At 38.6% G+C, this 24909-nt stretch overlaps 1 protein-coding gene across 1 annotated transcript in view; it reads right to left on the bottom strand.

Annotated features, from left to right (window-relative positions):
- Positions 1 to 5012: 5012 nt before the first annotated feature.
- The window catches only part of LOC126272161 (transitional endoplasmic reticulum ATPase TER94), a 49338-nt gene continuing 29441 nt past the window's right edge, over positions 5013 to 24909 (bottom strand). The window contains exons 13-14 of the mRNA XM_049974793.1: positions 20352 to 20506; positions 5013 to 6244 (exon numbers count right to left, since the gene is read on the bottom strand). Of these exons, the coding sequence (XP_049830750.1) occupies positions 6145 to 6244; positions 20352 to 20506 (255 nt within the window). The 3' untranslated portion in view covers positions 5013 to 6144. The remainder of the gene's footprint in view (positions 6245 to 20351; positions 20507 to 24909) is intronic.

Consider the following 24909-nt stretch of genomic DNA (forward strand, 5'->3'; position numbering starts at 1 on the left):
CCTCTATATGAGAAAATTAGCAATGCAAGCCTTCACACACTTCTGCACAAAGGTATCAAGCAACTGCAACTTATTTGAAGAGTGCCCAGTTTTAGTTTCAATTTTGTACCTTCTGTCAACAGCTGAGATATTAAGAATTTCATGTTGTAAACTGATACTTCCAAAAAACAATATTCTTCCCATGGATATAACTTTTTCCACGTTATAACTTTCTCCCTCTACAAATACAACATATGGACCCATGTCTTAACTGCTGTGTATTATCTCTGCTAGCATATTTCCTGTTGCTAAGGAACACGTTACTTCCCTTAAGAGTTGCTTACGATCCAGCTGTTGGAGTATGCTGCCCACTGGGTATTGTGTTATCACCACCACCACCACCACCACCACCACCACCACCCCCACCGACATGCGAATTGCCCAATGTGGCGCCGAGTGAAAGACTTGAAACTTGGCGGCTGAACTTTGCCAGATGAGGACTTCCGGCTATCAATGCCACACAATCGTCGTCATCAACCTGTTGTGATGATGGTGATCTGCATCTCAAGTTTTGTTGCTGGTTGTTGTGTATTGGAGATCATCATACAATGGTATGTGATGAATGACGTTCTACTTCCTCTGACAATTCTGTGGACAGTGATCTTCAAAGCACATTTCAACAGTATCACCTTACACTGGGCTGTAATTTGCACTATTGATGAAGATCTTAGTCACAAGTGGCTTGATAGTACGGCCATGATGCAATGCCACAGATGACCCCTAGTTTCCATTTCAACTATAGTCACTGAGAACAATCTCCCAGCAACTTAAACACTTGTTATGAGCAAGTAAGAATGAGAAACAAACAGCTGAACCTAAATACACTATTGATACAACAATAAAAGTGTACTGCCATGTGTTAAGCTTGCTGGGAGGTTAACTCTTCTATCTCTCAGCAATGAATGAGATTCTCACATGTATAGACAGATGTTAACACTACAAACAAGAACATTATAAGCAGTTGTTTCTCTGGTCAAGTGCTTTATCGGTCCCTACTCCTTTTGGAAGTTCTCAAATACCGTCACTGTACTAATATATCCAAATTCAGGACACATTTTGCAGCCAGCATGCACTACTGAATTCAGCTATGCTGCCATTTCTCCTGTCTGCCGGAATGCAATCCGACTAAGACTTTCTGAAGCATTTCTTTGCTTGTAGAAGCTTCCAAATTTCCTACAAAGATTTGTCAGACCTCTTGGTGATTTATTTCTCATCCTAATGACATTAGAACCCAAGTGACAGAACATAAATCTAGAGCATGAAGCTCAATCGAGGATGCATGAATTAGAGCAACAGCTTCATTACTATGTAACAACATTTGTTAGTTTTGATAGAACTAATGTAGTCTATAAAATGTTTCTTAATTATTCAAATTTGTATAAAACATTCAGCTTTTTCTAATAATTATCTTTTACAAAGCAACAATACCAAGACTATTCTCAAAATGTCATCTTCCACACCATGGTACTTGGACCAATCTTCTACATTGACACGAATGACATTCCAAAATGCAGCAGCACTCATTCTACAGATGATTCAACTATGTATTCCAGTAATCCTAATCTTCATAATACTGCTAATCTCTGAACAACCTGGCGATATTAGTGGAATAATAAAATTAGAAATTTGACATTCAGTGATTGAAAAATGTCACTTGAGGCTTTTACAGACTAGTATCTTCAGATATAAAGAGCTAGGTTTTTTGATGTTTACTTACCTTCCAGTAGGTATTCATTGTCTTTTCTTATATTGTGTGTCCAGCAAATAAATTCGTTGCCATCAGTTGCTTGAAATTCCCATCTCTTTAACACACTGACTGCCACAAGGCCGCAGTGAAGCCTCATGCCGTATCCCCACTGGTGGCCACATCAGAGCCTCATTCATGCCTGACACTGTGCCCACCAGGGAAAAAAGCAATCACTAAGTGTGCGGCAGCTAATATCTTAACAGCTGTTCCGTTCTTTTTCGGTTGGTTGATTTGGGGGAGGGGATCACACAAATCTTCACACTGCCAATTTCTGCCTCCTTCCGATCAGCACTCTTAATTCACTGTAAATTCTTCGAATGGGCAGCAGTGAGTTGAACACATATGACTAACAACAAAAAGACGACTATCACATCATCAGGCTGTGATGTAAGAAAATTTTAAATAACCTAATATTTTTCCCCATCATTGTTTTAAAACTGCAAAGTTAAAAAGAAACGTAAATCCAGTATACAGTAAAAGCCTCATAATCCAGCATCACTTCATATCTATTGAATAGTTCAGATGCATTTGACAGTCAACAATTGAGTCTTGTAGTGCCAACAGTTGTTTCAGTCACCTGTCAGACAGCTTCTACAATGCATCAGTTGTCTAATGATTAAAAAATAGTGTTTTCCAGTGGAAGAACGATTAGTGCTGTTCCATATTACAATTACAATAGTGCTGTGCACTGTGGGAGAGTCTTCTCAACCAAACACTTCTCAAAAGAAAGGGAAAGTCAAATGTGCACACATTATACTCACAATATGACAAAAGCCTGACATCAGTAACTCGGTGAAAAGAGATATAAGATTATGAAACAATATGAAGTTGGTTCTTCAACAACCTATGACATTAAAAAGAAATAAAGGCTAACTTCAAAGGTCTGCCTCACAGACAATCACATTAAAAGACACTAAATCATGAGAGACTTTGAAAAAGCCAAAACTAGAACAGTTGCATAAAATTTTGTTCAAGCAGTTGTGCCAAAAGTTCTGGAAGAAAATCTTCAACTGGGCCTATGATAATGGAAAAATGTAAACAGTTCCATGATTATTTGGGCTTACCAGAAACTAAATGTGTGGTTTTTCTTGCAGTTGGCTCTGCAGATTCAAAACTTTTTGTGGAATTCGGAAGCTTGGTGTACATGGGGAGTTTGATCATCAGATAAAAAAGCGACTGAAAAATACAAAAACCTTTTTGCAATTTAGTTAAAATACCATACCTAGTCAGATCTACAATGCCGATGAAATGGGTCATGGGTCTACTTTATTGCTTGCATAGTTCTACTTTGGCAAAGAAAGGGGGAGGGGCGTTTTGGTTGACAGTTTTATTGTTCCAGTGCTTCAGGTTATCACATGTTAACTCATGTTATTGGCAAATACAAAATCCCAAGAATGTTTAAAGGCATTTTAAATTTTCCTGCAATTTATGGAGCTGTTTCAATGCAGGTATGGCATCAGAATAGTTTAAGGGCTGGTTTTTCTGTAACTTTGCATCTATAGGAGACACTATAGAAGAACATAGGATATATAATCAAAGGCCTGTGCCCTTTGTTCACCTTGCATTTCACACACACTATTGTGCTCGACTTAATGCTACTTGTGTGAAGCAGGGTTGGGTAACGTGTGTGTGTGTGTGTGTGTGTGTGTGTGTGTGTGTGTGTGTGTGTGTGTGTGTGTGTGTGTGTGTATTTTTGCCATTTGTGTTCTTGAAGAACACACTCAGCATCATGCAAGACAGGAACAACACAGCATGGTGCAAGACAAACAACAAATGCCACAGGATGGCGTGCGGTTTTGGATCAGAACTCATTTTTCAGACTGCCAACCAACCATAGCCCAGCAGGCAGTGCAATTGCACTAGCATTGTTGTGGCAATTGTGCTTAGTTTCCTTCAATTGTGATTCTTACTTTTTGTATACATGATCAGATTGCCAATCTCAGTGCCACCTGCTAACAAAATTAAACTAGTTTCACAATGAAGGAAAGCTGGTTAAATACCTTCGAACTTTATTGCATGAGCTAGCGCCAATCACCCACAGTGGCCCGCGTCTTCAAGGAGTGAACAAATAGTTCATGTACTCACAGCTCTGAATGAAGATTGGTATGAAAGCTAACAATGTTCTTAGTCTTTCATGTTCATACTGATGACTTGGTATCTGAATTATTTGGTGAATTGTTACCTATATTCCTTCCTTTCTTTGAAGTGGGCAATGTCTCTCACACATGCGTAGTATGGACAGGCTATTTAAAATGGCTCTGAGAACTATGGGACTTAACATCTGAGGTCATCAGTCCCCTAGAACTTAGAACTACTTAAACCTAACTAACCTACAGACATCACACACATCAATTCCCGAGGCAGGATTCGAACCTGCGACCGTAGCAGTCGTACGGTTACAGTCTATTCAAGTCTTCTTCCTTTCTCTCTATAGTTACTGGCATGAATTTACCCGGAATCAAGTGCTACTTGTCTTATTTAATTGTAGAACACTTTGTAAACAACAGCCTACATAAATTTTGGTTTTTAACTTCAAATTAATCTCCATAATACCATCCAATAGAGCTTCCACATATACCAAACTATGGTTTTTTAAATCTGCCTTGAATCATCAGTATCTGCTTTTACATAACAGCATAACTGGGAAACATCTTTTTTTGATGTTGCAGGTACAGCCGAAAGATTTTTAAATAATAACTGATTTTGTCTTAGCATCTTCAAAGTGGATGTAGTGTCGTATTTCAAGTGGAGGAATAAAAATCAAGGGTGGGGTGGGAGGGTTGGGGTTGCTGGAGGTGGTGGTGGTGGTGGTGGCAACAACATGTATATCAGCACTATTTATGAATCTTTGATAACATCAGGAATCTCTTGTGGCTACTAGCATTTTACGATAGCACCACTTTGATCCCAACACAGTAACATCAAAAGATATGTTTCACCACCGCTTCTGTTAACTGTCGACGCAATTCATTTCGTCAACAAATATTGCCACAAAAAATTGTCATTCGCATAAAATCCCAGTATACCACAAATAGCATTAAAAAAAATGAACAAGTAGTTGATGCAAAGTGACGTTTTCATAGTTAACTTTGACTCTTCACAACAGCATTTCGAAGATCAAATGACTGTTCACAAATTAAAACAAGATCATGATACATGGCATGAACATTAATATTTACAAAATTGGCAAAAGAAAAGTGCAGTATACTGAGTAACTGGAAGCCTGTTTCACAAACACACTTTATTTCATCCACCACATGTTTCTCTAACACTTTCCAGAAAGTACGGAACTAAAACAAATAATTTAAGATGAAAAACGCTTGCAGTATTTTATAAACACAGCCACAGTGTCAAGAACGACATCAAATAAATGTCAAAGGGGAGTACAAATGCTGATAATATTCCTAGCAATCACAATGCATGTGTTCTCACTTAACCAAGGCTGGGGAAAGGACAAATTGTAATGAAGAAAAATATTAAAAGCAAGAAATTATATCAAATACAAGTAATTTCATCTGAGAGGGAAAGTAAACATAGCCTATTAAAGAACAATACGACAAGTTTTTAACTAAAACTGATTTCATGAATCTAACACTTTATTCTGAATTACTTAAAAAGTTCCAGTCTACAGACAGACAGTACCCTGCTAGAAAAATAAAAAAAGTACTGAAAACACAAAGGCTAATGGTTCCAGTAGGCTAAGTTCTATACCACAGTGACATTGTTTATTCATTCTCCAAACTTACAGGATACTCTTAATTAAAAGTATGCAATGAATTTTAAAATACGAAAACTGGGAAAAAATCACAGAAATAATAAATTATTTTAGTGTTTCCATCACATATTTACAACAACCACCAGTCATTGTACTGGCATGATGAAAACACTTGACATTCAAAATACTAGTTTACAAAAGGACAATTACAGCCACAAAGCAAAATCAGTAGTATCAATATTTTGCATGAATTTCGAAAATAGTGCATTACATTAACATCTGCTTCTTCATTAACCACTAATGCAATATAAGATGTTTGATAGTGTCAAACCAAGTTCAGAGAATGCTGCAAGAATAAATGTGAAACCTATTGTTGTTCTGCATTTAATTTTATCATTCACATTAGGCACAATTCGCATTTCCATACACAGAATCTTACACATACACACAGTTTTAAAACCATGAGTTTATGGAAGCAACCACAATGATCTCAAGCAATGTACACAAATGCAAACATTTCCAGATATCACACGTTTTCACAGTATGCTGTGAAAACTGGCCTTATTACTGAACAATCAGACATTGTGTATCGATTTTTCTTCACAATTATAACTGAACTTCATTGCTGTTATTCAGTCTTCATTTAACTGTACAGGTCATCATCACCATCTTCTTGGAAAGTTCCTGGCTGGCTTCCACTATTCCCTCCTTGTGATGGATTACCTGGGTTAGAACTTGGGAATCTGAAAAACAAAATGGCTTTTCAAAACAGTTCACAGAGGTACCTCTATCTTTAGAATCATTTCATGTACCAAATCACTAAATGAGCCCAACACTTCAAAAATCTCGTGTAAAACCCTCTCCCCTATAAATGCCCGACCACTGCAATTCCACATAAAATTACGGAACAATACAATTAAAGTGCTTCCTATTTAACATGCTTGTTACTCATATGACAGTAGCACGTTTTCAAAAAGGTACACAAAATCTAGTTATAACAGGTAACAACTTAATAGGTAACACCACAAAGACACTATTGGCTATTGTTAATAACAAAACAAAGGAAAACACCTGTTTAGAACTGAACACTAATACTGCCACAAACCCAATGTAATGCAAAAACTAACTCCAACACAGATTGACTGGCAGTAGCATACGTCACGTCCCATTGGTAATTTTATCCTTCTCTGCCGTTTACCTACCATGCATATATTAATAATACCTACAACTAAACACACAAACAAGCAAATAAGTTCTTATCTCTGGTGCAAACTCAGTTTCAATAACTATGGAGAAAGGAGCTTAAGAGGGCAGCAGTGATGAGCTGGAGTTTTGTGGAAAAAATTTATAGTATTTCAGCTGCAATATAATCCCAGACAGCAACATTACACCTTTAACATTAAATTAAGCTATTACAGCTACCACACCCCCCCCCCCTTTCCATAGCAAACATTCCCTTCCCTACACCCTAAACTACTACTGCACCCCATTTCCAAAAAATTCAAATTCAGAAGCATCCCTCACCACCCAGCCACAAATGTGTCAACACTTTTGCTATCTTCTTGAATTAGCAGCCAGAACTTCAAGTCAAGTTGTGTCACTATTTCAACATTCCACCTGGCTGTCATCCTCAATACTTTGCTCTGCCAAGGATATGAATTTCTCTAGTGAAGCACTCAAGATTCTCTCTACTGATATCTTCCCTACACCACCTATGTTTCATTGCCCTCCTAACCAATGTTACACCCTCAAATACCATGACATTCCCACTGGCCAGCCATTCTCTCTCTCTGATCTTGTTAAGCACTGTGACATCTCACTTCAACATGACCTAAAGGACAGAACACAGCCACAGGAAACCTAAATGAGGATAGCCAGCATGACAGTCTAGTGCCTGAACTATTAGGTATCTTTACTCAATATGTGAGGTCTGTGCAAGAAATCTGTCTCATATTCCAGATTTCATCCAATCCTTTTTTCCTCGCATTCAACAAATAGTTTTTGTTCCTAAAAACACAAACACATTTATTTCACTTATGGTTGACAGTGTTTGAAGCTTTTGTGTGGTACATAACTCATTGCCATCCTTTTGTACCGATACTTTTCAGTATCTTTTTTGCGCCCTTTACAATGACAGCAATTTTTTAATATTAAAAATACACCATTAAACAGGTTGAGGACAAATTTAGCAATATTTATACAAGGTGTACAACTTTGCTTCTGCCATTTTTCCCCCAACATTTGAGGCTTTAATGAAACAAATTGGTCACACATGTATCATTCAAAGTATTTTCCATCACTGGCCACTATTTTCTCCCATCTTTCGGGCAGTGTACGAATTCTGCGCCAAAAAAATTGTTCCTCTTTTAAAGCAATCCACAAATCGATCCAATTTGTGATTTCTTCATGAGATTTGAAGTGTTGGCCAGCCAGGCCATGCGCCATTGATCTAAACAAGTGATGGAAGGAGCAATGTCTGGAGAATACAGCGAGTGGGGTAGGGCTTCCCATTTTAATGTTTCCAAATACGTTTTGACCTCTTTTGTAATGTGGGGTTGAGCATTGTCGTGCTGGAAAGCCACTTTATCATGCCTCTCACTGTATTGCAGCCGTTTGTCTTAATGCTCTGCTCAAATGCATTAATTGCATCTGATAATGAACACCTGTGATTGTTTCACTTGGTTTTAACACCTCATAGTACAACACCGAGTTGGTCCCACCAAATGCAGAGCACGATCTTGGAGCCGCGAATATTCGGTTTGGCCGTCGACGTGGAAGCATGACTGGGATATCCCCATGATTTTTTGCGTTTAGGGTTATCGTAAGAACCCATTTTTCATCCCTGGTCACAATGTGATGCAGAAATCCCTATTGTTTTTGCCTCTTAAGCAACTGCTCACAAACACACAAACACTGTTCAATGTGTCTTGGTTTCAGCTCACATGGGACTAAGTTCCTTCTTTCTGAATCATACCCATAGCCTCGAGATATTTTGAAATGGCTTGCTGTGTCGCTCCCATTAATCGTGTCAATTCTTCTTGAGTCTGATGCGAGTCTTCACTCGGCAATCTCTCCAATTCTGCATCTTCGAAAACATTCTCTCTTCCACCACTATGCTGGTCTACGACATTAAAATCACAGTTCTTTAAGCATTGAAACCATTCACGACACATCCCTTCACTAATAGCGTCCTTACCATACGCACTTGTGAGCATTTGATGAGACGCAGCTGCTGTTTTCTTCATATTGAAACAAAACAGTAACACCTCCCGCAAGTGACGAGAATTAGGGTCATAAACTGACATTTTCAACCAAGAACAACTTTATGGTGCAGACACAAATCGACTAATGTTTTGATGAGGTTATGTTGACTGATGTCCAACTAACTGCCAGACGTCTGTGATCTGTTTCTTTTGACTGCTACATACTGTTGTTGCCACCTATCGGCAAATGGCGGAAGCCAAGTTGTACACCCTTTAAGTGTAAAAATCTTTTCATTCTAGCGCCTGTTCCCATATGGTTGCTGGTAAAATGTAAACCCTTGAGAGGATTTACATTATCTGCTAATAAAATGCTTTTTCTTGTTTTGTTTTTCACATTTCACATACAATGACAACACGTGTCTGTTCTGACACCAATGTAGTAACATACTGAAGCTGAATTGGCACTAACGACTGAAGAGTGTGTTATATGCTGCATTCCACAATCTCTGCTATTAAAATGTGTCAAAGTCTTGTTTTGTTTAAGGCGTGGGAGAATAGTGATGAAAAGTTATGCTAATCAAACTAAAGGAAAGATTATAGTTTAATACAAGTAGCTTAAGTTATATACCATCTTTTCAATACGTAATTAAAGTCTTATTTAGACCTAAGTAAGACTTTTCTTACAATTGCACAAGCTGTGTATAGCCTATATTACTTGTATAACTGAATGCAGAAACAAGAAATATGGCACATTTAATGTCCCCTCAATGAGTTCATCAGAGACAGAACACACACAAGAATTTTGGGATGGGTGGAAAGGGACTTAACATTTGAATCATGATCCTTTTTGTCCATTTAATAATCAAAGACTTACATCTTTCCAAGAGAAGATAAATGACGGACTGCCAAATTTATCTTTGTGGAATCATCTGAGACAGAGAAAGAGGAAAAAACAGAGATAAGGAAAAAACCTCTAAAGGTAATGAAATGTTACAAGGTAGAAGAGGTATGCTAGTCTGAAGCAATCTGGGTCCATCTCCTTTCGAGTCTAGACTGCGAAGGGTGGTCAGTTTCTACAAGGGACTAGCAGTCAGTATAGAAAACAAGCTTGATGTTTCAGCCACAGTAGGTGAAAAGGTAGAAAAGGTAGAGGGAGGGGGTGGGAGGGGGGAAGGTAAAAGCACTGAAAGATTGAAAATACCATGGTGATGAGCTTCAAATGAAAATATATAAACCACTCTCTGCTTCAGTGTTTACCACAAATAAGCGAAGTTGGGACACCAAAAGAATGTAGGCCACTAACAGAGCTATCATGATTACAGCAGAGCATTCCTTTCACCTGAAGATACGATGGCTGATACATAGATGGCAAAGGACATTAAATTCCCTTAGAGAAAGGCTAAGGGAAGATCACAATGCAGTCCTGGACACCTTTATTGTAAGTAGGACAATAATGGAAATTCCTGGATGGAATAATATGTAATATATAAGAAAAGCAAGCCCTCAGCTTTAGCAGACTGATAAATGGCATACAGACATGTAATTTAAGACAGTACTAACTGGCTTTCGAGCTCCAGATCATCAGTCAGGAGTGTACACATTCACAAAGGATGTGTGAAGATGAGATCACTGATCCCTTGATCCTTTGTGTCAATACAAAAATAGCCCCCAGAGAGGAAGGACAAAAAACAAATCCCAATGGATTCTATTGTTTGTAAGAATCAGGAAAACAAAGACAGAAGAGGTAGACATGAGAGAGGGGTAAATGGTAAAGGAAGGAGAACTGCCCCATCCACAAAGCAGCTAGAGGCCCCCAGGACACATTATGCAATCAGATACACCACAAGAAAAATATCAGGAAAGAGAACAATGGCAATGTGTCTGCCAGCAAATGACAGATGTAAAAGAATAAGAAGAATTAAAATCTGAGGAAGAGAGTTGTGATAAGGCAGGAGGCAGTGGGAAATAGGTTAGCAGAGGTTTAGGGCGGAGGGTTTGCAAATGTACAGTACATGCTGGGGACTCAATTCCCCTTGTGTAGTTCAGAGAAACTTGTGCTAGAAGGGAATATCCAAATGACATTCATACTAAAGTAGCTGTTTAAGTAATTTGTGGCATGGTGTGCTGCATTTATAACACGTTCAAATGGTTCAAACGACTCTGAGCACTATGGGACTTAACATCTGAGGTCATCAGTCCCCTAGAACTTACAACTACTTAAACCTAACTAACCTAAGGACATTACACACCTCCATGAACGAGGCAGGATGAGAACCTGCAACCGTAGCGGTCGCACAGTTCCAGACTGAAGTGCCTAGAACCGCTCGGCTTATAACAAGTGGACAGCACACACTGCAGTTGCAAATAGAAAGTTTGGTACTTGTCATGCTCACGTATGATACTGCACAGTAATTGTAGCTGACATATGTAGGTGGTTCATATTGGCCACAGTGAGCCATTCCTTGTTCCAAGCCTTTAGAAGCTGAAACTGTAGGGCTGACCGTAAGTAGGAACCTGGTATCCTTATCTTCTGAGTTTTCATCAACATAGCTTCCTTTACTTACTGTATTTACTCGAATCTAAGCCGCACTTTTTTTCGGGTTTTTGTAATCCAAAAAACCACCTGCGGCTTAGCAAGTGGAAGTTCTTAAAAATGTTGGTAGGTGCCGCCACAACTAACTTCTGCCATCGAATATACGTAGCGCTACACAGGCATGCTTTGCAGGCACGAAGATAAATACTGGCACCAAAACATCTGAGTCAGTAAATAAGTTTAAAAAAAGGTGAAAGACGAGCTTTTTTTCTCTGCCTCGAGTTTCAACCACTGCATTTTCATACATTATCCAACAAAGTAAATACAAATTCCGTATTGTTCATCTTCGAATGTAGCAGCATTTTAATGTACTCTGAATATCCGACTGGCAAGACTGTTTGGGATGTTTGTCAATATGGCCAACTCTATATTCTGAATTTTTTCCTACCTGTGAGAAGAGATGGTTGCTAATAGGAACTTTTATGAATTGATAATCACATGCAGGATTCTCTTCACCATAAGACTAATATGAATATAAACATTTTGCCATGTATTCTTTCGTATTTGCTGCTATCTCATTTAAATCCTGTCTGCCTAATAAACTACGAAACTAGTGTGAGACAACAGCAAATGCGGAAGAATATACATATCATGTCATGTTTATATTCATATTATTCTTATGTCTAATAGTGGTACAGTCACAAATGAAGCACGGCAATTGACTAGATTTTTAAATCTAAGACGACTAATTTCTGTACAGAATGTAATGTACAAAAGAGGCGTCTGCAGAGATTTTCAAACAGCGAAAAATTTTAGCAAACTCTCGTTCAGAACATCTATCATATGCAGTCTATTATCTGGTCCTTGTTGATCATTATCAAATAAAGCAGCAGCGTAAGTACCAACAAATAGCAGTCTCTTGCCATTGTTTCGCTAATGAGACAATTCCTCTTTTTTTATCGTAAGTGGCGGTAGCGCGCACAAAAAAACCATGCTGCGATCGGCGACAGATAGTAAACACACATTATCAGAATGCGACAATGCTTGACACAGCACAATAACGCATTTTCAGCTTAGAGTGGCGTGAACACCTATAACAAAAACAACAGTACTTATCAGATCAAAGAAAAATAAGTAATCTATTCAAACCAGACGAAGCACGTGAGAAAGGAAGGGTACTCTTATAAATACGGGCCTGACGCATAGAAATGGCTACCTGGTAAAACTTAACTGCTAAACTTATGACTCGAACCAAACTACTGTAGCTGTATCGTCATTCATTCGACCTAAATTGTGTCCCATATTATGATGGACCAACTTTGTTTCGATTTGGAGGCGTGGCCTAAAACTTTTCTCTCCCTTGATTTTGAGTCATTTTTCAGGTGCGGCTTAGATTCGAGTAAATACGGTACTGGTCTACAAGATCATTCCTAAGAATCACTACATTAATTATGTCCAAAGGTATCCAATTAAAATCCTATTATCATGGAGACGAGAAACAAGGAGTGTGTATGGTCAAAACCTAATTCTGTGGAGAGCATCGGCTTCACACTGGCTGCTTAGAGTATCATTCCAGATTTGAAAACATTCAGGAATGCAAGTTCAAGTATAATGGAGGCCTTATAGCAACTAATTCTGCTGAAAAATTAGCTACAACCAGAGTGTATTGTCTGATTAAATTACTTGACAACTGACACTTCATGTGTTGGAGGTGTCTTCCTCCAAACAGAGCACCCAATGCTGTGCCCGAACTGTTTGGCAATGGCAAACTGCTACAACAAACTGTCAGTTCACTTACAATTCCTTGTTTGGCATTTTTTCTTCTTGGACTTTAATTCCAAATACTGGATCCAGCTCTTATTTGGCATTTCATCACACATGATAAACACACTCGGAACACCACACACAAAACAATGACAACGAAATCACACACATTTTGTACACACCACAAAACAAAGACTACTGGATTCTTTTGTACAAGATGTGATTCGACTTGACATATTCAAATATCATCACAGAGATTGGCTTGCAGAAGGAAACTTTGTACAACCTGATGGGAAACCAAACTTCTGAAGCCAGCAAATGATCGTTGCAACTGGTCGTACAGATCAATAAATTTAACATTAGTAACTTTTGATCTTCCATAGAACAGTGCTAAGCCTTAAGTTTCAGAAATCTAAGGTCGTGGGTTCGAATCCTGGCGAGGGATGAATTTTTTGATTTTTAAATCTCTATCAAAATGATGACCATCATCATCATCATCATCAATTAATTGGTTCCAATGTAGTTTAATTTTTAATTTTTTATTTGCTGTTATTTTTCTTCCTATCATTCTTTTTACATTTGGAATATGCTTGTGTCACACATAGCCTGTAAATGAATTCCAACCAGAACTGCTCATCAATCGGTATCATGTCAGGTTGCACAGCACAAGCAAGATTTTTAGTGCTGAAACTGAATTTTTTCTGAGTAGTCGCTGTAAGGAAAGTGAGCACGATTAACAATTGTGCTGAAGATTGCTGTCCAGGCTTTTCTCTGATACACTGCACATGAAGAGGTTACGTTAGGACACGAGCGTAAATTCAAGGCTACAAAATGCATTGCCTGCAGCAGTTCAGTCATTGCTTGTTTTAAATCAGCTGCGGACAGAGCATCTCGCATTCACCCCATACCTAACAGCAGCAGCTTCCAACATCACTACACACAACATCAACAGCATTTCAGCACTTGTTAAGTGATCTGCCGTCTTTACATGTCATATTTAACAGAATGGCAGCTGACGTGGCAACACTGCAGCACCAAGTGACAGATGTCGACTATCAAGTAATTTTAAATGGACTATGAGCTACCCAGGGGCTGCAGAAGGTGAGAAGACACAGCCACCAATGTCATTTTAGACCTTCAAAACTGGCAGAACAGATAACTGGAACCATAAAATTTGATCAGTGCCAAAAGAAACAAAATCCAAAATGCTGAGATGTCAAATTTCCTTTGATCCAATAGAAAGGTGTGACCAGGTATTTGGCTGATGTTTTGAACCATGGGGATGGAGGGGCGTGAAGTAAACCTGGAAGGGGGCAAAGGCACCAGTCGCAACATGGATCCTACTGTAGTGAATAGGATCCAGTAGTTTTAAAACTAAAGTGGTCACTGATCCATAAGCAAAACACCTGTAATGCAGTCTGAATAGGACAAGTGCTTCTTAGAGAGGGTTGATGCTTTCTGCATTCCTGGAGAAATGACTGAGGAAGCAGAATGCATTCAGTTTCAACTGGTAATTCTTTTTAAGATGGCAAATATGTGGTAACCATGTCAACTAAGCTTCAAATGGAAGTAAAAAAAAGAAAAATAATCAGACTCTTGCCAAAATGAGCCATCCATTACAAAGGTGAAATTCTGGATGTAGATGAACAGCTGTGTGTGAACGGAAGTGCATACCACATCTTTGTAGTGGAAAACTGAAACCTATGACAGCCCAGGACTGTGCTTTCCTAATGGCACTTTGCAGCTGGCTTTCAACAACATTCATGGATGAAGAATTGTAGTAAATACAAAGTTGTCTACGTATAGGGACAGTGAGACCATAGTCCCCACAGCCTCTGCTAGCCATTAATTACAATAAGAAAAAGGGCCACACTCAGTATGGGCTCAGTGGGTCTCCATTCTCCTGTATATGGAGAGTGCTAAAGAGTATTACAAAGCTGGCTAGAACCACGCAGAGTGATAGAAAACAAAAAATAATCTGGAGGGGGACTTTAAAATTCCACTCACACAGTGAGGTAAAGCCACAAAATTTCACAGTACTTCTTTAAGTCAAGAAAACAGTAAGTGAGGTGTTGGCAACATGCAAAGGCTGTCCTTACAGCAGACTCTGGTCAACTTTTTAAGTCAGGTGGCCCCTCTAAATCTACACTGAATGTTGTACAAAGAACCCCTAATCTCAAGAGTCACACACAAATGTCAGTGCACCACACAGTCAAGCAACTTACACAGAACATTAATGAGGTTGCTGGGTCTATGGCCATCCATTTCACAAACACAGTTTGAAAACTAGGACAATCATGATTTTCCTCCACTAGGATGGAAACACACCCATACATCAGATATGACTGAAGTCTCAAGTATGTGGCATCAGTAATCCACAGATTCCAGCAGGATAAAGCACCCCATTGTAACCAAAGACCAAAGCACTGAGGAGCTCCCACTCACTGAAAGTAGCATTATATGGTTCCAGACATTGAGCATTGAAAGACAGGTTCTTATCTTCTACCCTAGATAGAAAGCTGAGTAGTAGTCATTGGATGCAGATGCTTGAGCAATGTACACCAGAAAATTTTGTGGTAATAGTACATTCAGAATCAATATTGCTAAATTCGAGGATACCCCATAAATACTGATTGCTAGTCAGTGACTACAGATACAATGAAACTTGGCCAATAATTGTGAACAAGAGGTATGGGTTCCTACAGTAGCAACACGTTTCCCTACATTCCTTCTTCTGGTGTTTAGTAAAGTAGTGTGAGCAGGTTGAGAGCCTTTTACAGGCAATGAGGTTTTCCACTAAAAGAGGCAAAGTTTATATTGTTGGAGCATTCAAGGCTATCTTTAATTGACTTAGCGATTTCCTATGTCCAAAACAAGCCTGGTTTCTGACAATATGTAGCTGAAGAAAGGGGACTTGCCAATACTGCTGCTTTTAGTATTGAAGTAGTTGTCTCATGTGTTGAAAGAATGACAATTGGCTCCATCGTCTAGAGTGCTCAGTTGGGTAACTGTGGAAGGGTCATGACAATCTGGGAATGACTGCTCTCAAAGAGCCACTGGAATTATGGGAGAAAGCTAGTGCTACAATTGAGGGATTGACAGCGGTATATTTTTCAAGTGCCACACTAAAATGAGTTTGTGATTACTTGCTTCGTCAGAGTGCCTATGTTAGTTGTTCTACCACCACCACAATGCACTGTGCATTTTGAAATCGCCCAAGAAATAGGGAAAGGCAGCTGATGGATCAAGTCAGCTATCTTCTGATATGTCAGCACTGTCTGGACAGAGAGCAGCATTACACTGAATAAAACCCACAGATGCCACACCCAAACAGCCATATATCCATATATTAGCAAATGCCATTGCAGAGCAACCCTTATTTTTGAAACAGGCATGACGATTACTAAGGTTAGAGGTATATGTTCTTGCACAGTTTTAACTCTGGTTGGGGATTATTTGGTCGTGTAACAAGAAGCTATGCTGCAGCCCGTAACTTGTCTCCAATGAGCCCATGTCGAGCCAAGAGGCAACACTGATCTGTTGAGAAGGTTCTGAGGAAGGTAACCCTCTGCTGGGCATGGATGCCAGATGAGCAAGACTTTTTCTACATATTGGCGTAGTGGGAACAGAAGTACAGGGAGTCCTCGAGCACCTCAGACGCACATCCATCTGGGTCTTATATTGAGGAAAAAGCAGATGACTTCTACTTTATCATAGATGGAGGATTAGTAACCATGTTTGCAAAGTCTGTGGTCATTTGAATTGGATGAAGGCATACATATGCTTTCTTCAACTCAGAACAGAACAAGGTCCTCCACATATAGGTACTGGTGTGTGCTGATGTGCCAAAAAACATTTGAAACACTGCTTGAGTGGTGGAAAGTAAGGCTTTAAATCACAAAGTAGACCATTACTTTGATCTTTTCAGGTAATCCATCCCTTTGAAAGCGTAAGTGAAGGCTGCAGTGCCCACTTTTATTCTTTTGCTCCCACTAGACATGGCAAACAAACCATTTTGTTTTTCATCTGCATATGTGAAATAATGAAAAATAAAGCCCTGGATCATGTTGCGGCTGTTTGGTTGGTGACGGTCCCAGAATTTTTCTTAAATATGTTCAACAACAATCAATCTTTTTACTCAAAAAGGCTCACCACGAACTCGGGTGCTAGCTAGGTGTTGATAGAAGTATTTCTTGACATTTCTATTACATTTACTTTCTTCCCATGGCGTGGTAAGTGGAGGGAAAGCTACTGGAGCGCACCTTTCTGCACTGAACTGACTTATTCTGCCTGGTGAGCCTGCTGGGGCCTTGTGATTACCAGCACACCGAAACCTGGTGTACCATGGTGCCAACTCAATCTGACCAAACTCATCTTGTCACAACAATGGCTGCCTGGCACAAGATACTGTTGCTCAGAACTGATGTATCCCAGACAAGACGCACATATGTCTTGGCACGTATGGCGAGTTTGCAGCTCTAGTACCAACAGTGTATTTCTTACACTGTTTACCACAAGCAACAAGTGGAAAAGGCAGGAAAAAGGTCGTGTGCTCTTCTACATGATCATACTGGACCAAAAATTCTTACCCAGGATACAGAGTGAAACCTCACTTTTACAATTTTCAAGGGACTTCAACAAAATAGTGTAAAATGTGGGAAGTGTAAAATGTGGGAAGTGTAAAATGTGGGAAGTGTAAAATGTGGGAAGTGTAAAATGTGGGAAGTGTAAAATGTGGGAAGTGTAAAATGTGGGAAGTGTAAAATGTGGGAAGTGTAAAATGTGGGAAGTGTAAAATGTGGGAAGTGTAAAATGTGGGAAGTGTAAAATGTGGGAAGTGTAAAATGTGGGAAATAACGTTTTAAGCTGTAGAAGTTTTGTATATGATTCCCCCTTGCATTTTTGAACTATATGTGCACAACAGGCATCAAAATACTTTTCAAGGACTTTATTATCGGATAAAAGTTTATTATCTAATGAAAACTGCTGATGTAACGGGAACTGATAACTGTCTGGGAAGTAGAAATGTGTGACTCAATTTCATAAGTCATAATCAATATTTTAGGCAAGCTTGCAGCTGCCATTTATTCGTTAAATAATGAAGCACTGCACGAGTTATGTATTTTTTCACACTAAGCTCACTGTGCTTTGAGAATTTTTTCTCCTTGTTAAATGGAAATATTTACGTTAAGTACTTTTGTGGCATTTGCATGTACGTTGTTCTACATCTCTTGCACTGTATTCTTCTTTTTGAGGTTATCAGGTACTGTGCCTCCTCAGTTACGCAGATAAATCACACACACACACACACACACACACACACACACACACACACACACACACACACACACACACACTAAAATCACGTACATTGTTTAAGTAGCATCACAAAAAATACATATGTAAATACTGCATCCGACAACAAGAATAATTCCTCGAAACACGTTTCATCCTGCATGATAAAGTATATAATTGGTACTGTGTTTAAACCAGAAAGATGTAAATTTGTGCTACTAGTGGCTAAACAACAAAACACACTAAATATGATTGAACAAAGGTGTAGCGATGGTCACAACAGTTATGAATTTGCATATGTAGAGTAGAGATGGTTTGGAAATGGTTGTGATTGGTCAGGATATATCTATTCCAATGAATCTTTACCACCCAGAAATGGTAGTGGGAACTCTGAAATCCAATTTTGGGAGCACCACGTAAACGGTGAGCTAGTTACTCCCACGCCACCACACCGAGTGGAGCTTGGCAGCGGCAAGAGACACCGCACAAATTGCTCCAACTTTTACACATTCTCCACTCCAAGTCCGAGCAGTGGAGCACCCTGGTGCAAAGAAACTTAACCACGTAATGTTTGTAAGCACCACTTGACGGCCGACTTCATGCCAACATCATTTTAAGTCAAGTTTTTTCTCCATGAACATTTTTCATAAAGCATAAACTGCAGGAAAATTATAAATATGTTAACGCAAATTGAGGTGAGAGTTAAGATTATGGACAAGAGAAATTTGATGGGAGCGAAAAAAAATGTCGTAAATGGTGAGAAAACGTTAATTCCAGGAATGTGAAAGGGGGGTTATACTGTATGTCTACCCAACTGAAGCCAGTCATTGATGATTCCATTACAAAGATCTAGAAATTGCAGCCATGTTGACTGATATGTTTCACCAGCTCTTTCAAATAGTCACTTTCTATGGGATTAAGACGGGCAATTCACTGAGCCTGTCCGGTTGCGACAAGGTACCAGTATGTTCATAAAATGAGCATTTGTGCACACCTGTGAACACAGATATTGTCTACAAGTATCAGAATGTCCACAGCATACCTACCATGAAGATGTAGAGAAAGGGCAACCCTGTCACTGAGAATATTCACACAAATATCCCAGTTATGTTCATGTTAACCCCACTGCAGAGTCCAAAGATATCACACAAAAAACACCTCTTAACTTCACTGATCCACCTCCAGCATGAATGACACTGTATTATGGGTTAACACCACACTGGGACATCATCAGTGCACTCAATGCCTTGCATCATTTGGAAAATGGCAAAAACCACAAATCATCATCTACAGAGAGCAGCTGTCCAGTTTCTGTAATTTTTGGTCTACTGAAGGTGTGTAGCTTTATGTGGTGCTGAGAGCAATGGCCTATTGCAAGGTACCCGACTGAAATATTCACAGTACGCAGCGTCCTTTATAATGTTCATTTGGAATTTGAGGACATGGACCGGCATGCACTGACAGCAGAAATTCCTGTCAGGTTTGAGACAGATTGTCATCAATGAGAAATGACACACCTGTCCATCTCTGCTCCCTGTTAGTTAGGATCTTTTTGTCCTCTGTTATTAATCTGTATGTAACACAGCCTACCAGTCCTTTTCGAAAAGGAACCATCTGACAAAAATGGTCGTAAATGATTTATGAAAACCCTATAAAGCTAAGTCTGGACAGATGGACAGATTTTAACTAAACAAATGTAAATTCACTAATACTATTTTCACTAGAAAATGTTCTCATCTTTATGAATTTCCCCTTGATGGAAGGAGAAACTACACACAAATTTAGTATCCTTTTACCAATGATCAGATTTTGCTAGAGATCTAACAACTTTTGCAAAATTTGGACAGACAATAAGTTCAGTCTTCCTAAGTTCCAATAACAAAGAAGATTTTAGAAGGAGACACACAGACAAGTTTCAAATTTCACTTGCTTACAAATATTTTGGTTAGTTTATAGTTTTCTCCAGAACTTTAATTGTCCCATGTAGATCCAAAGTACTAATGATTGTGTATATTGTTACACAAGTATGAGCAGCTCAGGAAATATTTTACATACCTGAAATTCGTTCCAAATCCTCTGGACTGTTGCAAGGTCTGTGCAAACATTTCATACTTGCGGATATCATTGTCTGATACAGATCTTCTTGCAAATCTCATGGCTTCTTCAAAATGAGCACGTGTAATTTCAGGAACTGGATCTTCTTCATCCATCTGCAGCAACAAACATTTGCATAACATGAACATAATGTGAGAAATGACTGGATAGCTTGGCAATAAATTGTGTGCAGAATGTTTTACTCTCTTCATTTCAGTTTAGCCTGCAACTTCTTGCTAATATATTTCTATTTAATGTTGTACATACCACAAGTGTGTGTGTGTATATATATATATATATATATATATATATATATATATATATATATATATATATATATATATATATATAAACGTAAGACATTTAAAGATGAAGATACAGAGGAATTTCAAAGCTAATACAATTACAGAACAAATGTACCAAAACTTCAGTGCAAGACTACTGTATCAGTCAATTTTTGATTGATTTCTGAATTTCTCTGGCAGGAATAATTCTTTTCATCTCAAACATTTTAAACTACTTTCTAAAGAATTTTTTGGGTGAAGCAATCACATTACAATTAGAATACCATCTCTTTCACAGGAGAATCCATAAACAATGGAGACTGTAACACACCGGCAGTGACGGATGTACTAAATGTGTGGGTTACATTTTAACATTGAATCCTAAGAATAAGTGACATGCTCTTATTGACAGCCTGTAGTAATTACAATGTTCATAGGTTGGGAAAATAGCAAATTTTCATTCAAAGCATTTGTTTCACACCCAGGCTGAAGTGTGTCTGATGAAGTGTGTTAAATCATATAAACAGTACAATTCACACAGTGTGGTTCACAGAAATCAATTATCAAATTTTAAAAAATGATGAAATTTTTGAATAATAGTTTGGGACTAGGTCACCTTTCGGGGGGTGAGGGGGTGGGGGGAATGAATTTCCAGAACTTGATTACACAAATGTGAGTTGGAAGGTGGAAACTAAGTTGCAGCTAAAGAAGGCTGAAATGATCATCAAGAAAATAATTTTACAAGTTTCAAATGTTCAGGTTTATCTTTCAATTCAGCAATCTGCCCTTTGTAACAGTTATTTCAATACACACACTGAGCACTTTGATGAAACCAATGGAATTGAGGATTCTGTTAATAGATTATTCTCTCTCCAAGATTTTTGATCCTCCAAGAACTTTCTTAAAAATAAAATCTGAGAAACAGATGTGCTATGACACTAATCCAGAACTTAAGCAGAAAAAAAAATCAAACTTAATTCATTACAGAAATAAAGGAGGGGATTGAGAACACTCCTGCACTTGCATCGTTATTTGCTATTCACTTGGCACACAGAGATTTGTCACATTCAGGATGCTGCATGTAACCATAACCACCTCATGGATACTTCAACAAACAGCAGACTATAATGTGGAACAAACAGGAACAACTCTTACTCAAAAACAACAGGGCCACTTTTGTGTCATTCATTTTAATGCACTGCCAACATGCAAATATGCTCGACAAGGAAATGGCTTTTGGGGAATAGTTAAAGTCATTTCTCGTTGAGAAGTATTTCTAAAATGTAAGTGAATATGTTAGCATATAGGGTTACCAGTCGCCCATTTATTGTTGGGTACTTGCTAATTTGCTAACTGATGTACAATCTATGCAGTGTTTGCCCCCTGCAAAATAATGTTTTTGCTGTTCGTTTTCTGTTTTATCTGTTCGGGATGCAGAGCAACATACCTCTCTAGCCACCCTGACTGGAGTTTTCCTAAGTTGTTAAGGTCAATGCTAAGATAGTTCCTATGATTAGGCCATGGTCACCTCCCTGCCTTATCTTTGCCTAATCCTGTCCTACTTTATGTTTTGACCTAGTGAATCAGTAACTAATGAAAAGAAAGTCATTTTTGCACGAAGGACACGTTCTCTGCCTGAAAAGCAAAGCCAGGAGTGATATACATGTGATAATGTGGCTTCATGCAACTGTCTCATATGCTAGAATGAAATCCAGGCACAGATGTAATGAAATAGTAAACCCAGATGATGTATTAGACAGTGTAGACTGAAAGGTGTTGACATACAAGCCAGTTAACAATATAATATTTGGGACAGAAAAAAAATTATTTTATGACTGATTTTTGTATTATTTTCTGCTCCAAAAGCGGTTTCCTTCTCTAACATATTTCTGTAAGTTGGCAGTGCACTATAAATAATGACACAAAATTGGAGCATTCATTTATGATTAATAGTGTTCCTATTTGTTGTTTTATGTCAACAATAAAAATATATCTCAATTATATTGTATTTATTGGACATTACACATCACATATATTTGGTACATTTGCTCGAGGGTAATGAGTTTCTAAACCATCTGAATATACAGAACATTCAGCTATAACTTCAAACAACATTTGTGTATCTGTATACTTTGTAACATCACTATTTAAACTACTAGTACTTAAAGCATATGTAGGATTTATGCCTACATGAAGACTTGGCTGAAAATTTGTATCATGGAGTCTAATACTGTACGCAGCAGAAGCAATATCAGCCTTTTCTATTAAATTATTATATCCAGATGAATCTCCATTTGTTACAGGAGTAACAGCTCCTGTTAATTGTTCCTGAATTTGGAAATAAAACGAAACCTTTAGGCCAATTAATTAAATCCATTCAATTATAGAAAATAAACTGCACACTAATAAGTAAAAAAGCTATTGCTATAATCTAAGAGTTTTTCTCCACACCTCACTGGAGTGCGAGAATAGCCACTGAGCCTATACTGGACCAGAGAAGCCAAACTGCTTCAGCATGACATCAGCAAACTGTGGATGCTAATGTTTCAGTGCCTGTGAGCATCTGATAATGTCTATGTTTCCTTCGGGCATGAAAGTTTCTTTTTCACTAATTCTAGGGGAATATGCAACCCTTCATAATACGCTGCTTGGCATAAAAAGCAAAACACCCAGATGGGGAAGATGGCACAAAATAAAACTTCACAATTTGAGAGAGTATGTAATGTTACTGCAATGATTACAAAGTCAAGTCAAATTTACAAAGAATTTGGCAGGATGAGCCCACTTATCACTATGACATTACCAACCCCCCTAACCCTTACCTGGATGCATCCACTGGTTCAGTTGGGAAGGATATCAAGGGTGTTGTATCCTCTACTGAGGCAACCTCCCAAAACTGTTGCAAATGGACCTTGATATCCTAATATCCTAGGTACTGGTACCAGGACAAGAGTTTATATATGAGTTGGTGCGCTACATGTTCTATGGGTGACAGATCCGGGGGATCTCACTGTTAGCGGGAATGCAACATGACACACAGTTCATGGACAAAACTGCCATGTGTAGACAAGAAATGTCCTGTTGAAATATGGTAGCAGTCATGGCAACACTCCCAAGTGCAGCCATCTGTGTTATGTTAATGGCAGCCTATGTGTGTGACAGTAATCCCTTAGTCCAGCTGCTGTTAGTCTCTGATCAAAGGTGTGGGACAACAGAACACTGCAGGGGGTCTTTTTCTTATGTGGCAGAAATGGATATGACAGGGTTACAGTGACCTGGTGGACAGTACAGCAATCGTCTCTTTTGGTGCTCAGACATGTTCAACTAGAACCTTGAAGACAAGTATGCTTGCCCTAACATTATCACGCAGTCCAACATCGAGCCACTGTCATGTCCGAATGTCCCACGAATCTGGATTGTCACACTTAATTGCAACTCCAATCATCTATGTATCTGCCAACTGTTTGTACGAAGATACACTGATATCCTACCATGTCTTCTGTGTACTTTACTTTTTTCAGTCAGGCAATGCATTTATACTGCTGAGGCCTGCATTTCAAGATACACATGACAGAACTTCTGCAATCTCAGGATTTATGACATCCTACAGCTGAAACAAGAACCTAGGACTTAACACTGCCAGATTTTCATGGATCTTTGTTATAACAGTTGTCAGTCTCGTTGGAAGCTACAGCTCACTTTCAATTAATTCACATATCTACTATCGACATCTTAGTTTGTGGAGTGAAATGTTTGCTTTCAAAATTGAAAAATTAAAGAATGAAATTTACTGTTTTTTTTTTCTTTACAGCTTCAAGACCACTATTAATCACAGACTGCTGTTTCATTGCCACATTAGCATGCTTCCATGTATTTCCCTTCAGCTCGTCACTCTGCACATGTACGTTTCCATCCCAAAAACTCTGCTGTTTCATTATCCCAACATACCACTGATTTATCCATGAGCATATAATAATCAACTGAGAATTCTCATGCCCTGTAGTTGGGAGCAACTGCACACTTCAAAAATTTCATGTCTGCATGTACTACTACTACTGAGTGAATCAAAGAGTGATAGTTTGACTAGAGGTGCATACTTCCCACGAGAACTGGATGAAGAGAGGGATACGCACTGCCATGTACTTTTTAATCACGTGTATTATGGAAATTGCACAGGAACCATTCGTGGTCAAACACCACAGCACAACCTGCAGGCTTGACTAGTGTCTGCATTT

This window comes from Schistocerca gregaria, chromosome 5, assembly GCF_023897955.1.
Source record: "Schistocerca gregaria isolate iqSchGreg1 chromosome 5, iqSchGreg1.2, whole genome shotgun sequence".
Lineage (NCBI taxonomy): Eukaryota > Metazoa > Arthropoda > Insecta > Orthoptera > Acrididae > Schistocerca > Schistocerca gregaria.